General features: G+C 30.2%; 1 protein-coding gene across 2 annotated transcripts in view; it reads left to right on the top strand.

The window, feature by feature from the left end:
- Positions 1-24,216, top strand: part of LOC143246376 (insulin-like growth factor 2 mRNA-binding protein 1) — a 59,908-nt gene that overhangs the window by 17,785 nt on the left and 17,907 nt on the right. For both annotated transcript variants that reach the window (XM_076492967.1, XM_076492966.1), the window contains exons 4-12: positions 3,404-3,470; positions 5,154-5,327; positions 10,299-10,385; positions 12,508-12,550; positions 13,419-13,513; positions 15,314-15,430; positions 15,688-16,123; positions 19,566-19,652; positions 21,521-21,649. In XM_076492967.1, the coding sequence (XP_076349082.1) occupies positions 3,404-3,470; positions 5,154-5,327; positions 10,299-10,385; positions 12,508-12,550; positions 13,419-13,513; positions 15,314-15,430; positions 15,688-16,123; positions 19,566-19,652; positions 21,521-21,649 (1,235 nt within the window). The remainder of the gene's footprint in view (positions 1-3,403; positions 3,471-5,153; positions 5,328-10,298; positions 10,386-12,507; positions 12,551-13,418; positions 13,514-15,313; positions 15,431-15,687; positions 16,124-19,565; positions 19,653-21,520; positions 21,650-24,216) is intronic.

The raw sequence follows: 24,216 nt of genomic DNA, 5'->3' as shown, positions 1-24,216 counted from the left end.
GACAGTTGTTTACTTTTTACTTCTTGATTTACACAACTAAGACATGGAAGATTATTAGTCAGTTTTATATTATTTGTATTCTAAATGAGTGCACATACACTGTATCAATGCAAATTATGTAATGTCAGCTGGGCATGACTAGAAGGTTAGTAAGATAAAAATAGTAAATATATATGGTGTTATGATAATTATGGTACTTAGAGAAAACATTTCTTGTTGTAATATGCAGTCATTCTAGCATGAAAAATAACCTAATTCATATGTATTTCCGTATTTTTTTGTGTGATGGTTGTGAGGTTTGTTAGTTGACAGTCCACACATACTTAGAGTATAGGAAATAACATAAAACTGAAAACAAATGTTTGAAATGTATTTAGGATATTTTTTAGGTTTTTTGAATGAAAAATAGATTTTTAATCATAATATGAAATCACTTTGCACTTATATTAATAACAAAACAGGCTCTATTTTCACAAATAAACCTGCAGTAAAAATATTTCATTAACAAAAATCTGAGTTTTTGTGTACAAAATACATGTGATCATTATTAAAAGTTTACCAAATTTTGTAAAAATACACATGCTGTATCAAAAGTTAGTGCAAATACTTAACATGTACAATTGTGTAAACAAACTCTTGTATCATGCCAATCACAAAAGGATTAAAAGATGTACTGCACTACAAAATGAAAATTACAACAAGATGTAATTTGAAATTCCCAAAACTGAATCATCACTTATATAACTCGCAACAGTAGTTTACAAATTTATATAAATGAAAGATCATTTTATCTGAAAGTAATAAGTGAGAAATAAACATACACTAACTTTAATACTAGAAGGTAATTTCTCTCTATTTCCTTCTGTAATGTATATGTTTTGACTTCTGATAACTAACATCTGGCCAAGTGAGGCCAGGTGATTAAAACACTCAAATCGTAATCTGTGGGTTGCAGGTTTGAATTCCTGTTGCACCTAGCACTTATATCTCTCATGTAGTTTTGTGCAAAATTCAAAAACAAACTAATACCTGTGTAATTTTTATGCTGAGTAGTGCATGTTTTGTTTTAACTGGCATTTAAACTCAACTTATCAGTATAATCCTCTCTCCTTAATGTTCTGTGCACTGCAACTTATGGGTTGTTTTCTTATATTTCTGTTCATGTTTATTTATTTATTTCAAACATTTTTGTGAGTTATAAAATTTATATTGTGTCTTGAATAAAGTGTGCATGGGAGAGTGTGATAGAAAGTTCTTAAACCTATCATGTTGGGTAAGTGAAAGTGTACATGTAGCATGTATACCACTGTGGTTGTGTAGTTTTAGAAAAATGAGATATTTAATTTTTATTTTTTCTACTATTTATAATAAAACATTCATTATTTAATGTATTTATTTGCACTTGGACTCTGAATAGTTCATATACAATGTGATTTTCATTTTGAGCATAAAAATACTGTTTCTTATCTTACACTTTTCACATTTTTGTATGATCTCTTGAACCTCGTAAATGATTATCAAATGTTTTTAAAAATAAATATTCTTATTTTATTTTCCATTTTGTCTATTATATTTGATATTATCAAGGTACAATGCAGTGAAATGTTTAAATTTAAGAAATAGAAATTTACATAGAATACTTTTGAAACTTGTTTTTGTTATATATGTAATTTTATGCCTTTATCTTTTTACTTATAGTTTATTTTTAACTTTCAAATTTTTTTTGTCTTTTACTCTTCATATGGGTATACAATTCTGTTCCTTGTTATATGGTTTATTATACAGCAAAGGTTGTACACAAATTCTTTCACTAAAGCTCACACACACAAATGATACAATCTTGCTTGGATATTTCCACAAATCAAACTATGTGAGTTTAAATGCATACAATCACAAAACTTTCAAATATGCATTTTAAAACACAAATAATACACAACTATTTAAATAATAAAGTAAAACCAAATGCAATCTAACCGTTTAAGAAACTAATACATATAATGCAAACAATTGCCAAACACTGTATCTTTTGAGAACAGTGAACTAAGTTTCTTTTCAAGCTCCTACTTCAGATCCATACACTGGTAGAGGTTTGTTTAGGCTGTAACTGAATATTACAAAAATCTTCTCTTTCTGCTAGTTATAAGTATGCCATTTAACTTTAAACTGTTACTTGCCAACACAGTTTTAACTTTGCAAGTGGGCACAGCTGTCCTTAAGCTTAGATATATTAGATTGTTGAACCTCCATTGAGAAATTCTTAAAGTTTTTCCAGACACTAATGAAAGACAATGGAACTTTAATCTCCTATTCCAACAGTCTGTTATTTTCTCACAGTATCCGTGTATAAAATAGTTTGTAAAGTTTAGACTTGTAATGATGAACAGATCATGTGACAGCCAAAACTGCAGTTTTAGTTGCTGTTCTAGATGTTTATTTTTAGAATAAAGTAATAAAACTTAGATAATATAAAACTAAGTTATAATGTGCTTGATAATAGTAATTTCATTAAAATGCATTCATATTAAAGTGGTTTAATTGAGTTATGAATGTAGCTCAGTAACATGTACAGGAGGGGTTCAAAAATGACAGCAGTGCTATATGGTTAAAATCATGAGACCATATTAAGTTTTTCTTTTCAGAAAAATGAACACGTATTGGACTTTGAGTTATAAGTTGGCACTGGATATAACAGATTGGGTGTGGCTGATATATTAGCATGCACTTTCCTTTTCTATCACGTGGAAGTCCTTAATAATCAGTGTATATTAAAAACACTGAAGCAAATTTTAAAAATATTTGAACTGGGTATTAGTGGATGAAAATGTGGTATTCAGAGACAAATAAATAATGGTAAAAATGAACAATAAAAAAGCAAAATGTATATATATATATATATATATATATATGTGTGTGTGTGTGTGTGTCTGTGTAAATGTGCAAAATTTAAAAATCATAATATCACAATAAATTTAATATTTGAAGTTTTAATATAAAATTTTGAACTGACTTAAAAGTTTGTTGTGTAGGTTATTACAGGTATGTATTTTTATATATATATTTTTTAAAGAGTACCATATTTTATTTTAGCTTTTAAAATCCTTTATTTCTGTTGCTAAGTTACTCAGTTCTGTAATTTTAAGCAGTGATTGCACTGTGAAGTGTTAATAATGTATTATTCCTTTAATTAAAGTATATGTATATGTTGTAAATAAATGAAAAAGACATCTTTAATAAATTTAACTGTTAACAAACTTTGTTAGGCTCTTTACAAGTTGTAGAGTATAACAGGCCTACCTCAACAAATCATACAGAAGTTAACAAGAAAACTTAATTAATCTAAACTAATAAACTGGCTAAAATAAAATTTAATATGATTGAAATTAAATTTCCTCTTTTGTTATAGGACCAGCAAAATCAGAAAATAGTTACAGTGTTTTTGTAACATACGAAACGCAGGATCAAGCTCAACAGTGAGTATATAATAATTCATTCAGTGTTGCAAAAATGCTATGAGAAAAATGTTTATTTAGCAGATTTTATTAATTTTTTCAAAGGTCCAGAATGAATTTTAAAATTGTACCTTTTTTTTTGTCTACTTGTGTCTCAAATTATAAAATATTTTCTTCTAATAATGCAAGGAATAAACAAAATTTCCATACCTTAATTGATTTTGCTGGTACAAACTATTCTTAATTAATTTATCTTCTAGTATAATTTATGTAGCAGTAAAAATTATTAACAGTTTTACTTGTCAGTATTGTATTATCAAAATGTTACATATATTAGTTGTATAAGAAGTAGTTAACAAAATATGAATTGATTTTTTTTCTTGTTAGATGACCTTTTAGTAGCAAAACATTAATCTTCTAGTAGAAAAAGGTTAAACAGTAATTAAGTTGGAGATTAACAATGCTGAAATACAATGCCAAAAGGGTGGCATACATTATAATATTACTGTTGAAAAGCTCCTTTGTTAGTAAATTTCTATTAACTGTGTAATACTTTGTCACATCACTTGAACCTAGTCTTATTAATGGATAAAAGCTGAACTGCAGTATAACTGCAATTTTAAATTCATTTTCCTTTAGATTTTCAACTGCAGTTGTTTATCATTAGGGAGATACCTCACTTAGAAAAGGCAGCATTGTATGATAATCTATGAAACACATACAAGCACCTCCTAGCAGTAGCAGTAAAAAAAAATGTAAATTTGTAATTAATGTGATTGTGAATGAAAAATTGTTTTTATGTGTTTAATTAAACTTAAGCACAACTATATTACTATGTAGATTTCAATCTTCAGCAACATCAGGTGTCTTCACATGCACAGAAATTTCTCTTATATTGAATAATTGTATTTGCTTTTAAACTGTTTTTATTCTTGACATTAGTCTTTTCTAAACCATGACATTAATCAGGTTTTATTTCTTTAGTTTTTACCTCTATTAGTTTGCCAGCTCCATAATATGGTGCTTTTTTAGATTTTTTTCAATCAGTTGATGTACTTTGTGTTTCAGAAAGCAATAATAACCAACCTTTTTGACCTTGCAGACTGGCAAAATCTTTGTGAAATATTTACACACTATTAATAGCAGTATAGCCTTATACTTTGTTATTTGACATAGATGACAAGTACACAGATAGTAGGTAGTTATACAGAAGATTTTGAGAATGTTTGTGAGGATGTTGAACATTAGTTTGTTAATATTTATTCAGAAATAAATATATACATTAAGTTGTTTATTCTTTTTTTATTGGATGTTTCTGTGGACTGGCAAAAATGTCCTGGTCAATGGATCAGTTATTGAAAACCACTGTTGAATGATTTTTCTGGACCACATGTTTATACAAAAAGTGCATGGAATCAACATAATTAAAAACTATAAAACTTCCAAAACATATACCTGCATATACCACACACTGTTAGGTTATTTGCTCTTGTATTTTGAAATATCTGTTCTCTCTTATGTGTGTCTTTCCTCTTTTTCTTTGTCAAACCTAGATTTGGATAGACTTGTATGTTTGGTTAAAGATGTTAATTATTAATTTTCTTGCACAGAACTTTTGAATAAATGGTTTAAAAATTTAAAGTATCTTGAAATAATTTTTAATGTGTATCCTGCATGGTTTAAAAACTATGCTATGTTTTCTAGAGCTTTTGCACAGTTGAACGGATATGAAATTGGTGGATCACCACTCAGAGTAGACTTTATCATGAATCAAGCTCGAGATACTTGGAATGGTCGTGGGGGTGGACGTGTGACACATCAACCTCCTCACTCAGGGAACTCCACAGGTCCTATGTGGTCATCGGATTTCCCTCTCAGGTATCACGTTCTCAGCTGTAAAGATTCACTTTAATTTTTATTTCTCTGAAAGTGAAATAAGTAAATACAGGTTTTGTTTAACAATTTCGTCATTGGTTTGTTTGTTTTTTACGTAATTTCTCTATCTCACTTATTTGCACTTGGATTGGAAATACTTATTTTAGATTGTACAAAATACAACAAAACTGTGTCACTTGTTTTTGTACAGATGCTGTGAAAAGTTTCTCATGAAAACTATTCATATAAATGTTTAAAGGTTTTCATAACCGTATATTTATTAGTTCATGTTTCATAATTGTTTTATACTTTGTTTTCATAGTTAGTAGTCTATACAACCACCTAAATGTAATTATTAATTAGTAACTGTTAACTAATTAATTATATTCTCAGTTAACCAGTATGGACTCTGCACTTTGTAAGGAATTTAGGGATTTAAAAAATATAAGTGTTAGCCATCAAAAATAACATCTTTTTCCATGAACAACATATAATTCCTAAAAGACCTTTGGTTAAATTATCTGTTATCACCCCATAATAAAGCCATGCTCCAAGATAGGATTAAATAACAACATATAAGTAAATATAAGATACTGAATAATATTACCTATATCAGAAGGTAAATAATACAACGTACAGACATTATCAAAAATACACAGCTATCCAAGCAACTTTGAAGATCATTTTAACAAACTAAATTCATGTATTGATTCTTAAAAGGCTTCTAATGTTACAGACACATGTAAAGAGACCATTGTAAATTTAAGTAAATAATCATTAACAAAACATGAAGAACCAGAGTTTGCTGTAAATCATAACAAAATGCACATCTTAGATACATCTATACCCACACAAGATACAGTTTACAGCTTACTAGAAAGGAAAGAATTAGATAAACAAATTCAACAGTCCAAGAGGAGATATGAAATACGAACTTCACTATAACACCTCCCTATCAGAAAAACATGCCCTCCAAACTTGTATATTAAGGTAAATTAATGTGGAGCGAGTGTCAAATATGTCTGCTTAATAATAGTAGGATCAAGCATAAAATATACATAGTAATCTGAATTTGAAAACCTAACAGTTTTAAGTTATGTAAGTAGTAAGGATACTGGACACATATCATGCTAAGTGAAACACTCTTTTGTATAATGTTAACTTACTGCTAAATCTGTAAACATATTGACAAGTTTCTTCAGAGTGATGGTCAAGAATGTCTCTGAAACTATAGAGGTTTTGATTTTGCAGGAACTGTCAAATTCCTTTTCATTATACACCATGCCACTTGTCATTCTCTCACAGAATTTGTCAGCTGTGATATACACTACCCATTCAGTCAATCAGAGGATGTTATAATTATTTATTGTTTTGACATAGATGTACAAGGTTGCTGCAAAATCCCCTTGAACAAGGTAGATGCTATCTGTCGTAGAGATTTATTAATAAAGATGGTAGAAAGTATAATTTATCTACATATTACAAAAAAATATATCACCTAACATTCATATCAACAGACAAAAGGAATACCACTGTAATTAAGATATGGTGGAATACTCAATCAAATTCCAGTGTCAAGTCAAAAGTGGTAGCTACCCAAAAGTTCAGTCTAACCAAATAAGTTGTTTTTGTTGTTGTTTTTTGAATTTTGCCCAAAGCTACTCAAGGGCTATCTGTGCTAGCCGTCCCTGCCCAAAGGCAGCTAGTCTTTACCACCCACCACCAACTCAAGGATTCCAGTGTCTATCTGTTCAGCTAACCAGATAAATTGTTTTTGTTGTTTTTGAATTTTGCCTAAAGTTACTCAAGGGCTATCTGTGCTAGCCGTCCCTAATTTAACAGTGTAAGACTAGAGGAAAGGCAGCTTGTTTTCACCACCCACCACCAACTCTTGGGCTACTCTTTTACCAATGAATAGTGGGATTGACATCATATTATAATGCCCCCATGGCTGAAAAGGCGAGCATGTTTGGTGCAACCGGGATGCGAATATGTGACCCTCAGATTACGAGTCGCACGCCATAACCCACCTGGCCATGCTGGGCCTCTAACCAAATAAGACAGTTAACTAAATCCTCAAGAAACATACCAAAAAAAATTTGCAACAGAAATAAACAACTAACAGTACACAATACATCTACACCCTTGTGCAAATTAATTGAAACAAATGGTCATTTTACAATATGGCTGGTGTAGCATGCTGGACCTACTGATTTCCTTTAATAGTCATTTTTTCACACAGACGGTATCATTAGCTGTATTTTGCAGTACGGTTGATCTATTTTTGGGATATATGACGAAATTTTGAGGAATATTACGTCATTTGAGATTGTGTTAGAGGAGGAGACCAGTAAAAAAAACAACTTTTTACCAACTCAATGAAGTAAAAACGGTATCAATGGGGTCTGAAATACAAGAATTGGATGCAAGAACAATGGAGGAAGGTGTTATTCAGTGACGAGACTCATTTCTTCGTACAGGGTCAAAGAAGTCTGCATGTTAACAGATCTCCAGGTGAGAAATTTCGAGAATCTCACATCAATCAGCTCATAAAACATCCCTTGAAGAAGATGTTTTGGGGCTTTTTCAGCTACTGTGGCATTGGAGGCTTACATATCGTAGAAGGTATGATGCAAGGACTACGGTACATTGAAGTTTTGCAGAGAAGAGTCCTTCCAGAATTGAGAAAGATATTTCCAGATGGACCTGGCATTTTTCAGCAAGGAATTTTATGACTACACTGCAAATAAAGGTGCTGCACTGGCCTGGAAACTCTCCAGACTTAAATCCTATTGAAAATCTTTGGGTGATTTGTAAAGAAAGACTTCGGGGAAAAGACTGTACTAAGAAAGATACGCTAATTGAGGTGTGGTACTGCGATTCAAAAATTAGTAAAGATTGCAGTCAACTCATGGACTCGATGCCAAAGCGTATTAATGATCTTCTGAAAAATAAAGGCAGTCATATCATGTATTAATTTGTGAGTAATTTTTGGATTCTCAGAAATAAAGTGCAAAAAATTGAAAAAAAAATCGTAATTTTTCGTCTTGTTTCAGTTAATTTGCACTAGGGTGTATGTAAAGTTTACTTAAAATTCACAAACAAGACTACTCACTGATTTTGTGTGTGAAGTATTCTTATGCATAAAATTATTATTAATCTTAAAACCAAAATTACTCTGCATGTTGGATAGTCAACATTTAAAGAGAAAAATGGCACAAGAAAAATAAATATTAAAACTTAATTTTAAAAATCTTATATTTTGTGAAAAAATATCTTGTAATGTTTACTGATAATGTGCAAACTTTTGTGAAGGTATAATTACTAATTTAAAAGTTACACCATGAAAACTATAACAAGCACAGAATGGTTATAAGGTTGGTATCTGGGATTGAGTCTGTGCTAAAAGAGTTAAGGAATCCAACAAGCTGACATATCCACAATAGTAGGACTTGCATCAACCACGTGTATTTGATAGCTTCAGAACAGCTGGTTAAGCTCCAAGATCAGGTTCATATGTGCTGTTGATACATTCATAGTTTGGCTACACACTACAGACAAGATACAAAAATTCATTAACCACCTGTTCAGACACAGTCCTGTGATACAGTTCAGAATGAAAATAGGAAAAAAAAACAAAAAAACTCTCATTCCTGAACATGATGGTTATCAAGTAACATAATTTGTGTATAACAGGAATTTACAGGAAACTTATGAATCTGGGTAAATACCTTGATGAAATCAAACCATCCCATCTTCTAAGCATCTTAGTCTGCCTAGTTCCCAGAATGAAGAAAATTAGTAACTACAGTGCTTTTGTGTATATAGTCACTGCAGTATTACTGTAAATGTTTCACCCTTTTGCTATGGATATCCTTTTCTGCACATGTTGCACAGTTTTATCAAGTTTGTCTCCTATGCTTATCTGTATATTTTTGATCTCGGAGCTTTGGTCAGTTCATCATGGGTCAGTGTTCTGATTTCCTGTCCTACTCTTCTGGCTGACTTTGGCTCCTGATGTCTTTTGTTAGTTTGTGTGAACCTCACTTTACTTCTTCATGCCCAGGAATGTGCTTTCTCTTTTACATAGACAACTGGCTTCTTGCTCATTCTGAACAGGAGTCAGTCTACCATACTTGTCAGGTTTTTCTCAAAGCTACTCCAATGGGCTGTTGATCAAAGTGTGGAATCCTTCCTTCGTCCTACCTGGTATCTTGTTCATTTGGGCACAACATCTTTTCTCTGGCTTTGTTCTATGGTACAGACCATTTGGAATGCCCTGTATGCTCCTTCACTTTCTACTTGCAGGGTTTTATAACTTTTGGGAATTTTTTGGTCCTATAATACTCCTTGGTTGGGTTCATGAGGTTCCTTCAGTGGGTCTTCCATGACCAATTGAATCTTGTTAAGGACTCTTTGTATTCTCCAGTTTTCCTTCCTTTCTTCCTCATGGATGATCTCTGTTGGTGGCTGGACACTTTTCATACTTCATTGGGCATCTTTCTTCCTCTTCCATGACCTGACTTGTTTGGACTACCATGTTCATGAGAGATGCATTGGAATATATTATTCAAACAAGGAAAGAGCACAACTCTTATGGTATGCTTAAAGAAAAGGTTTGCATATAGAGGGCAGAAATGAACAGGAATAGCTAATCTTGTGGGTAGAGGTAAGTACATATGGGAAATACATTTTCAGTGGAGTTAAAATTTTTATATTTTTAAATTTTTAAAAAATCCATTTTATTAGTGACTTACATTGTGCAGAATACTGGAAGTAGTTGTGTAATTGATTAACCTCTGTTCAGTTCAATTTGCTGCTCACACATATGCTTCTTTTGTAGTGGAAAATCTTGTACTGAATTAACCTCCAAAATTGACAGTTATATGATGTATGTTAGCAATTTATTATTTAGTTGCGAAATGTATAACTGAATATTTTTTTGCTAGTACAATGAAAACCTCTTATTTTTAGAATTCTTGTGCAAAGCGATATGGTTGGAGCGATAATTGGACGTGCAGGTGGTACAATACGTCAAATTACTCAACAGTCAAGAGCTAGGTAAATGGAAATTTGTTAAAGCTTTGTATAAAAAGTTCTTGTTTTTTCACACATTTTTATTTACATTTAAGGGATAAAGAATTAATAATTGTGGAAAGAATAACAATTTGCTACTATTTGTGATCATTCTTTTGTGATTTCTTTCTTTCAGTCTTTCCTTTTATTTTTGATTTTGGGTTTCAGTTTTCTCTGAAAACAGAGGATGCTCGATGACACTTGAAGTCTTTCTTAGGTTTCAAGTTAAGGTAGTTTTAGACTAGTGATTTTTAAGATTAGTTCAAGTAATGAAATAAATGTGTACTCAAGGAAATAACAAAATGAGGAACAGAATATAAAATAGTGGTGAAAAACTTGCCAAATTAATATAATTATTAATAAATGTCTGGGGCAGACATCATTTACAGCACATCACAATGTTTTAGTGGATTATATTTAAAATTTTATTAAACTACTTTTAATCAGTGATGTCGAGAAAACCCACTTGTAGAGAAATATATATGCAAAAACAGCTAGTTTTGGTTGAGAAAATATTTTACGTAAAATATTTTCTCAACCCAAACTAGCTGTTTTTGCATATATATTAAACTACTTTTAGTTTGTTTATGTAGTATCAGTTGGTATAGCAAAACATGGATAATAATCCATATTGTAATATTATATAAATTTTAACTTCTTGATTATTTTTATGCAAAATTTTAAGAAAATCCTGAATTTCCCCTATTGTAACACACAACACATTTTCTCTTTAGTGATCTTCTCATTTTATTCACCACCCCTCCAAAGAGTATGAAATTAAACATAAAATACTCTCTTCAATTTTGTTTCATCACATTGCTTCAAATAGAAAATCAAACCCTTTCTGTCACATCCTCTCTTTTAAGGTTTATTGATGGCTCTCACTTGCATTGAGTTATATGTTAAATGTAAAATATTAAATTGTATATTATTATCTATAACAAATGCAAAGTCAAGATTTTCACATATTTAATGACAAATTATATGTTTTCTGACCACAAACATCAGTTTTACTCGGAGTACAAGCATCATTCTCGTGGAAAGTTAACAACTAGCTTGGATGAATTTTTAACAGCTCACGTCACCTAGTTCAAGAACTAGAAAAACTGTGAGAGTTAGGGAAAACTTTTTACTTTTTGCATGTTTTTAGTCTATGTTCTTTGGTGCATTATTTAATTAAATAAAAATTTAGTGAAATACTCCCATTAGTATTAAAAAAGTAGGGTTAAATGTCATAGACAATTGACAGCAAGAAAAAAAGACATGAGTAAGTACTTTCTTGTTTTTCATGTTTATTTATTGATTATTATAAAAGTAACTAAAATGTAAGTATAGGGATCTGTTTAGGTTTGTTAAGATTAGGTTAGGTAAAATAAATAATATTGCTTTAGTAGGTACACGTGAGGTGCATGTACTTCAAGTGATTTACAACTTATAATTGTGTGAATAGTAGTTTAAGAAGGCTCTAAGAGCAGTAGAACAGTAAAACTTAATTATAAATAGATACATAATATTATGAGTTTAAAGTTACTTGTTATAAACAAATGTAGTTTTATCTTACAATTTGAAGTCATTCTAAAGAAAGAGGGTAATTTAGATTTTTTTCAATTTGTTTTTGGTGGTTATAAGGTTGGTCAAATTGACCAATATTTTATAAAGCTAGGGTAGAGAAAGTAACAGATAAAATATATAGTTTTGGTGAAAACATGATTGAAATGTATTTAGGAGGTTTTAAAGATTATATAAATCAGTTCTAAGATTTTTGAGTTGAAGAAAAGTATTTTTAATCTTAACATAAAAATCACTTTGTACATGGACTATTCAACATGCATACTCTATATATATTGGTTCCTGTAGTTTAAAACAACAAATTATTCAAATAATATGAATATTCTGTAAATGTAGTATATTGAGTATGTGGTATGGGCTTTGTGATAAATGTAACTGTAATTACTCCTGTATTTTCATCTAATGATTTATTTTAATTTAATGTGATTTATTTTTTATTTTTACAGTTAATATCTGCATTTACATTCACTTTATGTATTAAAATGTTTTGAGTGCATTTTACATTTAAATCTTGTCTTTATTTACTTTTTTCACTCAGAGTTGACATACATCGCAAAGAAAATTCTGGTTCTGCTGAAAAGGTAATAGCCTTTTACCTGTTGCATTCATTGCAGTGTTTTTATGAACTTCTAGTGTAATTATTATTGCAATACAGAATGTTGAACAATATGATACCTTGATATTTTAAGAGTTCATGGCATAATTTATATAAGAATAAAATATCACAAAAATAGTTGTCATAGATTAATTTATCATTGGAAATGAAAGATGTATGTGGTAATATTATTAGAATTCTTTTCGTGAAAAGGAACACTGGTTTAACAAATAAATTTAGTTATTATTGCTTTAAGCTCTATTAGAAATAAATTAAAGAAATGTGGATTATTAGTGTCACCAGGCTTTTTTTGGTAGTAATTTTTGACTTGTATTGCTATTTTAAGTTAAGAAATTAAAAGTGAACCTTAAACCTTTTCAAGTGCAAAAAATATTAAACTTACCGTATTAATAATGTCAGATTATAATAATGTTTTAAAATGTAAAGATTATATTTATTTATTTCTAAGCTATCAACTTGGAAAGAATTTAATACAATTTCTTTAACTGTATACTCCATAAAAAAAACTTGCAAGTTTTTCTAATATGACTCCCTCCTCAGTGGTTCACTTGAAAGTCTGTAGACTTGTAATGCTAAAATCTGAGTTTCAGTGTCTGGTATGCACAACATAGATAGACATTGCAGTTTTATGCTTAACAAAAAAACAAAATAGAAGTTTATGCAGGTGATATCTATCACAATTTTTATAATTTATTTTCATATAAATCTTGTTTAAATGATTTTAATTTGAATTACTTGGTGTTATCTTGCAGTATTAAATTTTTCACAGGCTGTAATGTCTTAAAAAATTATTTAATTATTTTCTAAAGCATTAACCAAAACCAATCTTTCAGGTTGTAACAATTTTTGGAAATCCTGAGAATTGTTCAACTGCTTGTCAAAAAATTTTGGAGGTTATGCAACAAGAAGCTCAAAATACAAATAAAGGGTAGGATTGTTTTAGAATACAAGTTTTCTAGAAAGAGATGCAGTTTCTGCATCTACCATTTAACATATAAATTACCTTGGAATAATAAATTTACTATCATTATTTGCACTAAACACTTTGGGCATCCACAATCATCTTTAAAGTCCCCATAAATGTAATTAGTAATATTTTTAAGCATTAGCATTTTCTGTAAGTTATTTTGTAAGATCTGAAAGATGTTTTATTATTATCATTATATTATTATGCTTTAAATTAACCAGCTGGCACATACCCTTATTTTATTATTCTAGCTTTAATTTTATCTGGAATTTGTTAATGTTATCTTTCTTTTCAAATCCATTTAAGCTAACTAGGGAATTGTTTTGAAGAAAATGTTACAGTATCTTCTCTTGTCTTTTTTTTTTTTCATTTCTTCACCTCTTGTGTGTCATGGTGGCTCAGTCAGTCCAACATAATCGTGAGCATTCGTCTTGCACTACATTCTGTAAATATTTCTTGGCTTCTTCAGAAATATTACTTCTCTAAACATTTCCTGACTTCTTACTCTTAAATAGAAGCTGAAAGATATATAGAAGTCGAATAGTTTAGGATTATAGATATTTGTTTAGGAGGTTGCTTTTAAATGTAATACATTTTGTTTATTTAGTGAGCATATTTCAGTTGCAGTAAGCAAACATGCTTTCCAGTGGGTTGTGCACCCAAATATTTGTCTTATAAAATGTCCTGAATTAATGTCTAAATTGTATAAACAATATGATAACACTTGCTTTTTTTATTTTATGAAAATATATTTCTATAAATTTAATAGTACCACCCAGCTTTGTACTTATACTAGTGTCAATGAAGAATCTCAGTCATATTGCATTTTAACTTAAGTTTTAAAATAACATTTTTAGTAAGCTGAACGTAAATGATTGCACTGAAATGCTCATAGTAAGATAATAGGTCTGAAACTAGACATCACTACAACTGTAAGTAATAGTTCATGATGGGTATCTTATTGAATGTTTGTTTAGTAGGCGTGAAAGGTGTATTCTTCTCGTTATGTTTTTTGTTATTTATTTAAAATAACTGTTACTTTCAGTGACTGTGTTTATATATATTTTTTTCTAAAATGTTTTTATATGAAAAAAATATGAGTTTGTTACTCATAGCATGCAAACTGCAAATATATATAAAATTTAAAATGAATTTGATATTTATTTAAAAAATAAACATTACTGTATGTGTTTGAGAATATAAATGGTGTTTGATTTTATGGCTTCCAGTTGTCACAATATGTATTTTATAAGTGTTTTTGCTTTTCTGAATTTAGTTTTCCTATTGTAAAATTCTAAACTTTGATTTTTATGCTTTTGTATTGTTTGGATAACATTCTTCATGCAACAATATTTCCTTCTGTGTTGCTGTGAAGAAAGTGAAGTGAAAGTACTTTGTAGATGGCATCTGACAATTTTAATGTTCTTGTCAAAATATCAGACAAATGTTTATAGTCAATACAATTGGATAGGTAGATGCTTCAACTCACTTGATGGTTTAAAAGAGTATATGTGGCATACAAAAAATATTGGTGACATATTTCTAATTACTATCACATTAAATTGGCATCAGCCCTTTTTTTTTTAATCTGTTAATTATAAAAGAATATTCTGAAAGCCTGGTATATAATGGCATTTTCAGAGCTAGTGAAATAATCAAATTTCCCTTACAGTTACTTTTTCAAGCAGTAATGTTACACCAAGCTCTGTGCATAGGATTTCGTTTTGAGTGATAAACTCAAAATATTTTTTTTTCCTTTAGGGAGATTCCCCTAAAAGTTCTAGCTCACAACAACCTCATTGGTCGTATCATAGGCAGAAATGGAAATAATATTAAAGGCATCATGGAAAAGACTGATACAAAAGTGACTGTTTCAAGGTAATTATCTATCAAAAGATATATATTGTATAGCAAAGTATAATATTTTGTTTTCTTTGACGTGTCATTAAAAACTTAATTTATTTCATTTTAGTGGTGTAAAATAAGTTAGGTTATCTACCTTAACAAGCTATTTATAAAGTTTAATCTTGTGTATGTGTCTGAGTTACCTGTATTTATTACTTAGCTTTTATACTAATTCTCACCGTAAGCGTATTTTTGTTTGCTTAGTTTGTGTTTTCTTTTTCTTTGTTTAGTAATATTTATGATGTAAACAGCTTTAACTTGGAGCGAATTATCACTGTTGTTGGAAAGCTTGACAGTATATGCAAGGCAGAGCAGATGATTAGTGCCAAACTCCGTCAGAGCTATGAGAATGATTTGGCAACAATGGCTCCGCATGCGCTAATGTTCCCTGGTGTTCATCCAATGGCTATGATGTCTACTATGGAACATGGTGGATATCAATCTGGCCCAAGGGGAGGACCTCCTAGTCACAAACATCCTATGTATGGCAATTCACAATCTTGTGTAATCCCTGGAATGTACCCAAGAGATACAATTTCAGAACAGTCAGTACCTAATAAAGAGCACGTGCATGTCTACATCCCAAATTCTGCTGTTGGTGCCATCATAGGAACAGGAGGAAGTTGCATCCGAGAAATGATCAGTTTCTCTGGAGCTTCTATTAAGGTATGAATTGGTTGTATGATGTTTATCACTTTGTGTAAGATCATGTTAGTGATATCCATGTATTGAATATGTGATGAGTTAATCTGATTCTTGAAGTAAACTTGTTATAGTTTACATTAGTGTACTAAGTTTCAACTACTTTAATTAAACAAGATCATGCACATTTCTTGAAGTTATAAAATTTATTAATTTTTTTTTAGTGATAAAAAGCATAGTAAATAAACTGTTTTTATCAGGGGTCCCAGAAAATTTCTTCAATGTCTTAACCTGAATATGCCTATATCCTTCACTTTTATTGACAACAAACTATATCATTGTGTTTATCTCAGTATTGCACAAATGCATCACAAAAAGCATAAATTTTTGATAAAGAACTTAGTTATTTTAGAATTTTTAATTTTTATTTTTGAGTATAATTCAAGAAGAATTTTCAGTATTTCTGCCCAAAGTTCTTCTCAGTTTTTTCTTATAATTTATTAACAAAATAAAGAGAGAAATCAAAATCCAAAATGGTAAAAAAAAGTGTAAAAGTCTATCTACTTTGTATAAAAGTCAGATATAATCTATAAGGACTTTAGATGAGCACAAAGAGGTCAAGAGATTGGTCTGATTTTTTTCAACTTTGACTCATTCTCAACTTCTGAAGTTTTTATTTCTTGAATATGTATGAAATTATTGTATTTTTTGGTTAAGTGCAAAGCTACAGAATCGTGTGTCTGTAGGTATCAAATTCTGACTTTTAGCATTATAAACCTTTACACTTACTGCTGAGCAACCAGTGAGGAGGTTAATTTACTATCTAATAAACACAATTTTCTAATAACTGAAAGGATCAGGAAGTGTTGGGTACCATGTCTTGTCAGTTGGGAAAGTTATTCATTTTATCTGTGTTAGTCATTCTTAGTGAACATCTAAGTTGTTAATTCTGATAAAATGTGAATATATACTAGTTGTGTTTTGCTTTTAATGGAAGTTCAAGGGAATTCTTGATAAACATTTGAATGATAAGGGCTGGCTTTTAGTGTTTATTAGTTTAGTGGATGGCATAGTCTAGTTGAACCAACAAATCCTGTGTTGTCAGTAAATTAGATCTGTATTTATACATGTAAAATGGTTTGCACAATAGACTTATTTATTAATGACTGTTGTGGTGGGAAATGAAAACTAGGATCCACTATTTTGTTTAGCATTAAAATGCAAAGTAACTGCTGTAAGTATAAATTAAGTTTTTCACAATGGGTCATGGATCAAAGGCCATGTCATTGTGTTTGATGACTTGAATTCAAAATTTTATTCAACTACTATTTTATGAATTTATATTAACAAGTATAGAATCAAATTGCAGATTATAATTCAAACTTATATATATATGAGTTAATTTTCTAATTTAAAGTAAATATTGAAAGGGTTCCTTACATACACTTACTACAGTATATGAAATGAATAACAGATCAACAGCTTAGAATGTCCCAAGACTGGTTTTCTTAGCCATTTAAATCTGTGAAAAGGCTACTGCATTCTTTAGAATGAAGATTTTAAGAAGGTAGGTTATGTATTATTGTTGTATGTACGAAACCTAAAGCAATTTTGTTTGATGTCCTCCACATACAAAATTTGAAAGGCTTGGTAATTTGTGTCCAGCAGCAACCAAGTACAAAGTCCATAGTGAGAAGAGATAATTGTTTACTTCACTTCTTGAGTTTGTAACTATACTTATTTAACTGCTGTTCTATATTTTAAGAAAAAGTAACTTTTATAATTTATTTCTAAATAGTAATAATCTATGTACATGTATATAATGTATAACAATTGAAATGTGACTGTGTATTACAAAATACTTGTCCACAAAAACAGAGTCAAGACAAGGAAAACTAAAGATCAGTTTTTATTACTGGATATGTAACATAAGTGCACATGTACCATGTCAGTACAAGCTATGTAATGGTAGCTAGGCATGATTGGAAGGTCAGTAAAATAATAATAAATATATATGTAAATATATAATTATGAGACTTAAGCTACTTAGACTAAACATTCTATTTTTGTGTTATAATATGTAATCACTCTACCATGAAAAAGCATAATTTATATTTATTTCCTAATTTTTATATGAGATTGGTTAATTGGCAGTCCCTACATAGTTAGAGTATAGAAAATAACATAAAATATAAAAGCCTTATTGAAAATAAATGTTTCAAATGTATGTGGGAAGTTTTATAGATTATGCAAGTATATTTGAGATTTTTGGGATGCAGAATACTTTTTTTTTATCATAACATGAAATCACTGCCATTCATATTTGCAATGAAACATTGTACTTGCACAAACAAATCTTTTGTAAAATATTTTTATATAAAATGATTTTTTGTATACAAAATGCTTGTAATCTTTACTAAAAGTTTACCAAATTTTGTGAAGGTAGTCAAGTTTGGGGAGGGTGAAATGCATTGTTTTACATTTTTCATCTTACCTTTCTTTAGTTAACCTAATATTTGACAGTACCACAGAAGAAGAAATATTTGCTATATTGAAAAATTGAACATTTACTGGTACTAATATTTTATATCTGTTGTTGGATTATATTGGTAATGTAAACAGGTATTAGAAAATTCAGCTTTGAATATCTGTAAGTTTGATATTTATAAAACTGGGGAGGTAGGATAACATGCATTTTAAAGTTCACTTGATACTTTGCTCAACTGCACTGAAATTAATACACAAACTTTCACAGTCAAATTATAATATAGATCCAAATCTTATAACACTTTTTATAAACAAAATCTACACAATTTAAAATATTCTATTAATTTTGTTTATGAAGAAAATATTCTATAAATTTGAGAGGTTTTATACAAGCTAAACTGAAAATATGATTATAAGCCTAATTAAGTACCTTTTCATAAAACTTAAACTTATGAAACTGAATATTTGTTTTAAATTAATTTTTTATTGATTATTTATTATCAATGGTAGTAAGAATTGGAGGAGTAGCTACAAAGGTAGTGGTATTGATGCTGAAATAATATGTAGTTAAATGGAAATAAATTGCTGCTATTTGGTTCAAAATGGGTGTCATTTTGGTCATTGGTGTCTTGTAAATCCCAAGAATTGTAAATCTGCTATCCAATGCTTCAAGCCTGTTTTGGGTGAGTTGATAACCATAATATATACTAAATAAAAATTATCAAGTCTGAAAATTGTTACTACATTTTTATAAAACATAAGAAAACATTAATTTTTTTAAATTTTGGTGAAGTTTAAAGTAAAAATAAATTGGATCCTTGAAAATGAGAGTTTGGTAAGTATTTTAATTATACTTCTATTAAAAGTAGAATTGTGTGGATTTTTGTTCTTTCAAGATTATAATTAAAATAAATGTATATCTGATTCATTATTAAACTAAAATTGATTTTAAATAGATATATACATAAAATTCATACAGGTGGCTCAACCTGAGAAAGATGAACCAGTAGAACAGCAAACTGAACGGAAGGTCACCATCATTGGTACTCCTGAGGCACAGTGGAAGGTAACTGTTTTTTGTTTGTTTAATTGGTTTATATACCTTTTTATTTCTATTAGTTAGTGATATTTTAATTGTTGTATTTGTCTCGTCTCTTGTTTCAGTTTATTTTTCATTAGTAAATAAATTTTTAAGTTTATATGTTAGCAATTTCCTTTGTGGCTGTTTCATATAGTTTTAGATGTAATTTTGTATTCTGTTATATAAATTTATACCAATGAAGATATCTTGTATACATTTTATTATATATTTAGATAATACAACTTAATTTAGGATATAAAAAGCCCCAAAACTATACAAGCTTTTGTCACTAACTCATCCTCATACTTTGTGAACTTGTATGAAATTATATCACCTATTGATTTCAGCATGTAAATGACAGGTGGGTTTTAATTATAATAAATACAAGATAATAAATGTGGGTTATCATGATTTGAGTTAAGTTTAATTTGGATGGGGATAACCTTAACAGTATTATGAAAGGAAGGAATCTTGTAATAGTCAATCAATCTATAAAGCCATTTGAGCATTTGAGGATTTTAGATTGTATTTACAGAAGTATTGAATACAAGTCTAAAGAGTTTATAATTTCAGTGAACAGGTCACAGGTTAGACTGTATTTGGAATACTGTGTTCAGTATTGGGCTCCTTACCTAAGGAAAGACATTGAATTGTTAGAGAGGGTTCAGAGAAGAGTTATAGAATGGTGTCTGGGATGGAGGGGTTGTCATATAAAGAGAGGCTGAAACCTAGGTTGTTTTCTCTTGAGAAAAGAGTTAAGGGGGAATTTGATTTAGGTGTGTAAGATGACTAAAGGACACAAATACAAGTTTTTGCAGGATGGGAGTCATCTTCAGCTAAGATAGTTTCATTTTCCTAACAGGGTGGTTTGCCTTTGGAATGGATTACCTTCAGATGTTGTAAAGGTGGTAAATCTAAATTTTTTAACAGAAAGTTTGATAAGTATATGAATGATAAAGGCTGGCTTTCAGTTTTTTTAATTTAATTTAGAATGTGGAACAGCTGAGACAGACCATGCTGTCACAAAATGGTATAATCTTTACATCAGGGTTTATTGATAAAATGTATAAACCTAAAAGTTTCTCTTTTCAAATAGTAGAAGTTATTTATATATTATTTTCATAGTAAATTTGTTAAAAAATAAAAAGAAAACTACTGAAAATCTTAATGATTTCATTTTATTTGATTATCATCTGTATTAAGTTGTGTAAGTAAAGGTTTTTTTATTGGTTGAACATTGGTTAACTAGATATTGTGATTGTTCAGTTTAACTGTATTGAGTGTTATGAATTAAAAATACTTAAAACATTTTTTCTACAATTTCCTTTTCTTCTCTTGAAGAAATTTAAGCCAGTTTACTTGGAAATTCTGACTTTTATTATTAAAATATTCTCTAATCACAGTTTCATGTTTGAAATTCAAAAAGTGACTTTTGACTTATTTTTAAGAAGTTTTAATTTCAAAGGAATAGGAAAGGGACTGTTGAAATGGGTAATTTCCTTTACCTAATATAAAAATACAAGTTTTCTTAAAATTCAAATTAAACATTTTTTTTAGAGTAGGTTGATATTTTGTAATTAAAATTTATATAGATTAAAAACTTCCATGCACAGTACTAAAATGTAGTTTCTACATAACATAATAGACCACATATTTTATACATCAGTTTCTATTGTCGAACTAAAATATTTTTAGTCGTGATTTGTTTTACTTTATTTTTCTGTCTCTGATGAAATTACAATAATTTGTTGAAAAATATATAAATTGCTGCCAGTATATGGGTAAATTTCTACACGCTTGTGGTTGATTTAAACTTTTTGTATGTTATATATAATTCCATTTGTTTCTCATAGGCTCAGTTCATGATATTCAAGAAAGTTACCTATGAAGGATTTGCTGGTCCCCAAAATGCAAGACTCAGGGTTGAAATTTTTGTTCCTTCATCACAAGTTGGGCGTATCATAGGCAAGGGTGGACAGAGGGTAACTTAAATATTTTCTGTGTTTTGAAGCCATTAAGTATTCCATCTTTTAATAGAAACTTGAAGTAGAAATATGCAAATCACAACTCTTCTTGCTTTATACACTGTAATATTTCTCAGTTTTAAAGTGACATTTGAAAGTATACACTTTGTTTTCTTTAAAATGGCTTTTCCTTAGAAATATTTAGCATATTTAAAATCTGTGTTAAATATATTGAAACACACTACATCAGATAAGAGTAAGTATCACTAATAATTAACTGTTAAAAAATAACTGATTATCTTTTCGGAATTTTTGAAATGAAAGTAAGACAGTAATGATTACACTGATAGATAATTAGTAACATTTGTATAATCCTCCTCACACTGAAAATACTAAATCAATTTGCATGAAACTTGGAACACACTTCATATCCATTGTATGTTTAAAAAAATTCATAAAATTTTGTATTTCCAAAACATTCTTGACTTCACTGAAAATATAGCTATTCTTCAACATCAGCTTTGCCTATCTAAGGTCTAAGCATTGGTTTCACATGTTCCACTCTTTAAAATGCCTGTATCAATAACTGTGTTTCTCAATCCTTGTCGATGTGTGCTTTATCCTGGTACTTTATGTAAGCACCTCTATTAAATAATATAATCACTTTTTCTTGACAAAGCATTGGCCAAGGTTTTTTATGATGAAGTGTTAATTGTATTCATGTTATGGTTTGTGATTTTTTGTGACATCTTGTAGATTTCAGTATAAAAATTTAAAAACCAAATTGAAAGTAATATTTGTGGGTATGAATATTCCCATATATTTTTCAGCAAGGTAGCTAATTCAATCTCCTCCCTTCCTCTGTCATATAGCATCTCTACAATTGGAGGAGTCACTTTCAGTTGAAGGGTGTTCATGTTTTTATGGAGACATTTATTTGGCCTAGTATCTTTTTTCCTAGGGCTTCTAAAATTGACTTTTTTGTTGATTCAGGGTAAAATTTAGATTCTGTTCTTTGACACTTTTCTTTATTGAGTCAGCTTCTCCAAAGTTGAATTTGGATCTTTCTCCTACTCTTCAATTAATTGTTTAGATTTGTAAGATTTTGGGGATTTTCTTTCTCCTTTAGAGTCTACTCCTCCTTTGTTTAGCAGCAAGGGGATTGTTCAGTTTCTTTTCATTCTTGAAGTTTGTGGTTCAAGCAGGTAGATTTACTGCTTTATTATGTGACAGAATAGATAAACCTTGTACCCTCCTTTGTTTGCCTGCCTTGGTTTTCTGCCTCCTTTTTTTGGCTGCTTTAGAAGTTAACATTTTACTAAACTGAAAATGTATTTACAGTAATACTTCTCTGCTGCCACTCTACTGCCTTGCATCCTCACTAAGAAGTGGTTTACATCTTTAAAAAATGAGGTGCTTATATACAGTACAAGGATAGAGGGTGTAGACATTTGTCAAGAGCATTTAAGTGGAGTATGAAAGGCTGGAACATGCAAGAATAATATTTAAATAGGCAAAGCCACTATCCAAGAATAGCTGTATTGTCAGCAGAGGTAAGTATTATTGGAAATACATTTTCAGTTCAGCAAAGGGTTGTGTAATTTTTTTGAGGTAGTGAGATTTATAAAGTTTATTGCAAGACATTGTTTTGAAAAAAACACAAACTTCCTTTCATCTTTATGCCCCTTGGTGTGGATTCCTGTATGTGGTAAGGGGACCTCCCAGGGAAGGTTCTGTTCTTTCAGTTTACCTCCTCTGGGATCTAAACATCTACCCACGTGTTTGCCATGTATAGTGACCCTTGAAAGGGATGAGGGGATTTTGGTGGTTGAGGGGTCCAACTTCAACATATCACTTTCCCCTTGAATTCCTGTAGACGAACAGTCTTGGGGTGGCTCTCCTTGGGTCAATCAGCTGGTCTGCTTGGGCTAGGGTCAACCAACTACCATTGATGGATGTTCTCAATGGGTGTTGTGGACATTGTATCTGATGCTGGTGTTTAGGTCTAGTGCTCACGAAACCCTGGTGTTGCTGCAGTGTTCTTGTTTAACATTGTAGTGCATCCCCTTGTAGGGCTCCATGGTGGGCAGGGTCAGTGGGCACCGACATTTCCTTTTTTTATTATTGATCCTCCAAATAAAAACTTAAATAGCGAAAAAAAACAGTCCATAGGTAAACGACCACGTCTTGAAGATTCTGAGCAACAATCTTCATTCCGTAATACTTGTTGTACCTCATTTTCTTATCCTACATTCTCTTTCAGACACAGTTTTAGGGCAAATGTCTCCCTTTTTCATTCAGAAGAGACTAGAGGTATTTGCTGGCTCTCCAAAGTCAGTAAAGAATCCACATCTCAACACATTGAACTCCTCTTGCATTCATAGGCAATTGGGAATATACCAATTGAGGTTACAGCTCATGCTACTTTGAATTCATCAGGAAGAGTTATTGTTGAGAGGGATTTAAAGAACATACATGAGTTGGAGATTCTCGCTGGTTTCTCCACTCAAGGAGTTTCTGCAGTAGGTGTATTTGCACTCACAAAGATGGAATTATGGTGCCGACCAATATCCTCGTTCCAACAT

Source organism: Tachypleus tridentatus, chromosome 3 (genome assembly GCF_004210375.1).
Source record: "Tachypleus tridentatus isolate NWPU-2018 chromosome 3, ASM421037v1, whole genome shotgun sequence".
NCBI classification, from domain to species: domain Eukaryota; kingdom Metazoa; phylum Arthropoda; class Merostomata; order Xiphosura; family Limulidae; genus Tachypleus; species Tachypleus tridentatus.
The sequence above is the reverse complement of the archived record's forward strand: the minus strand, read 5'-3'. Positions and strand labels throughout refer to the sequence as shown.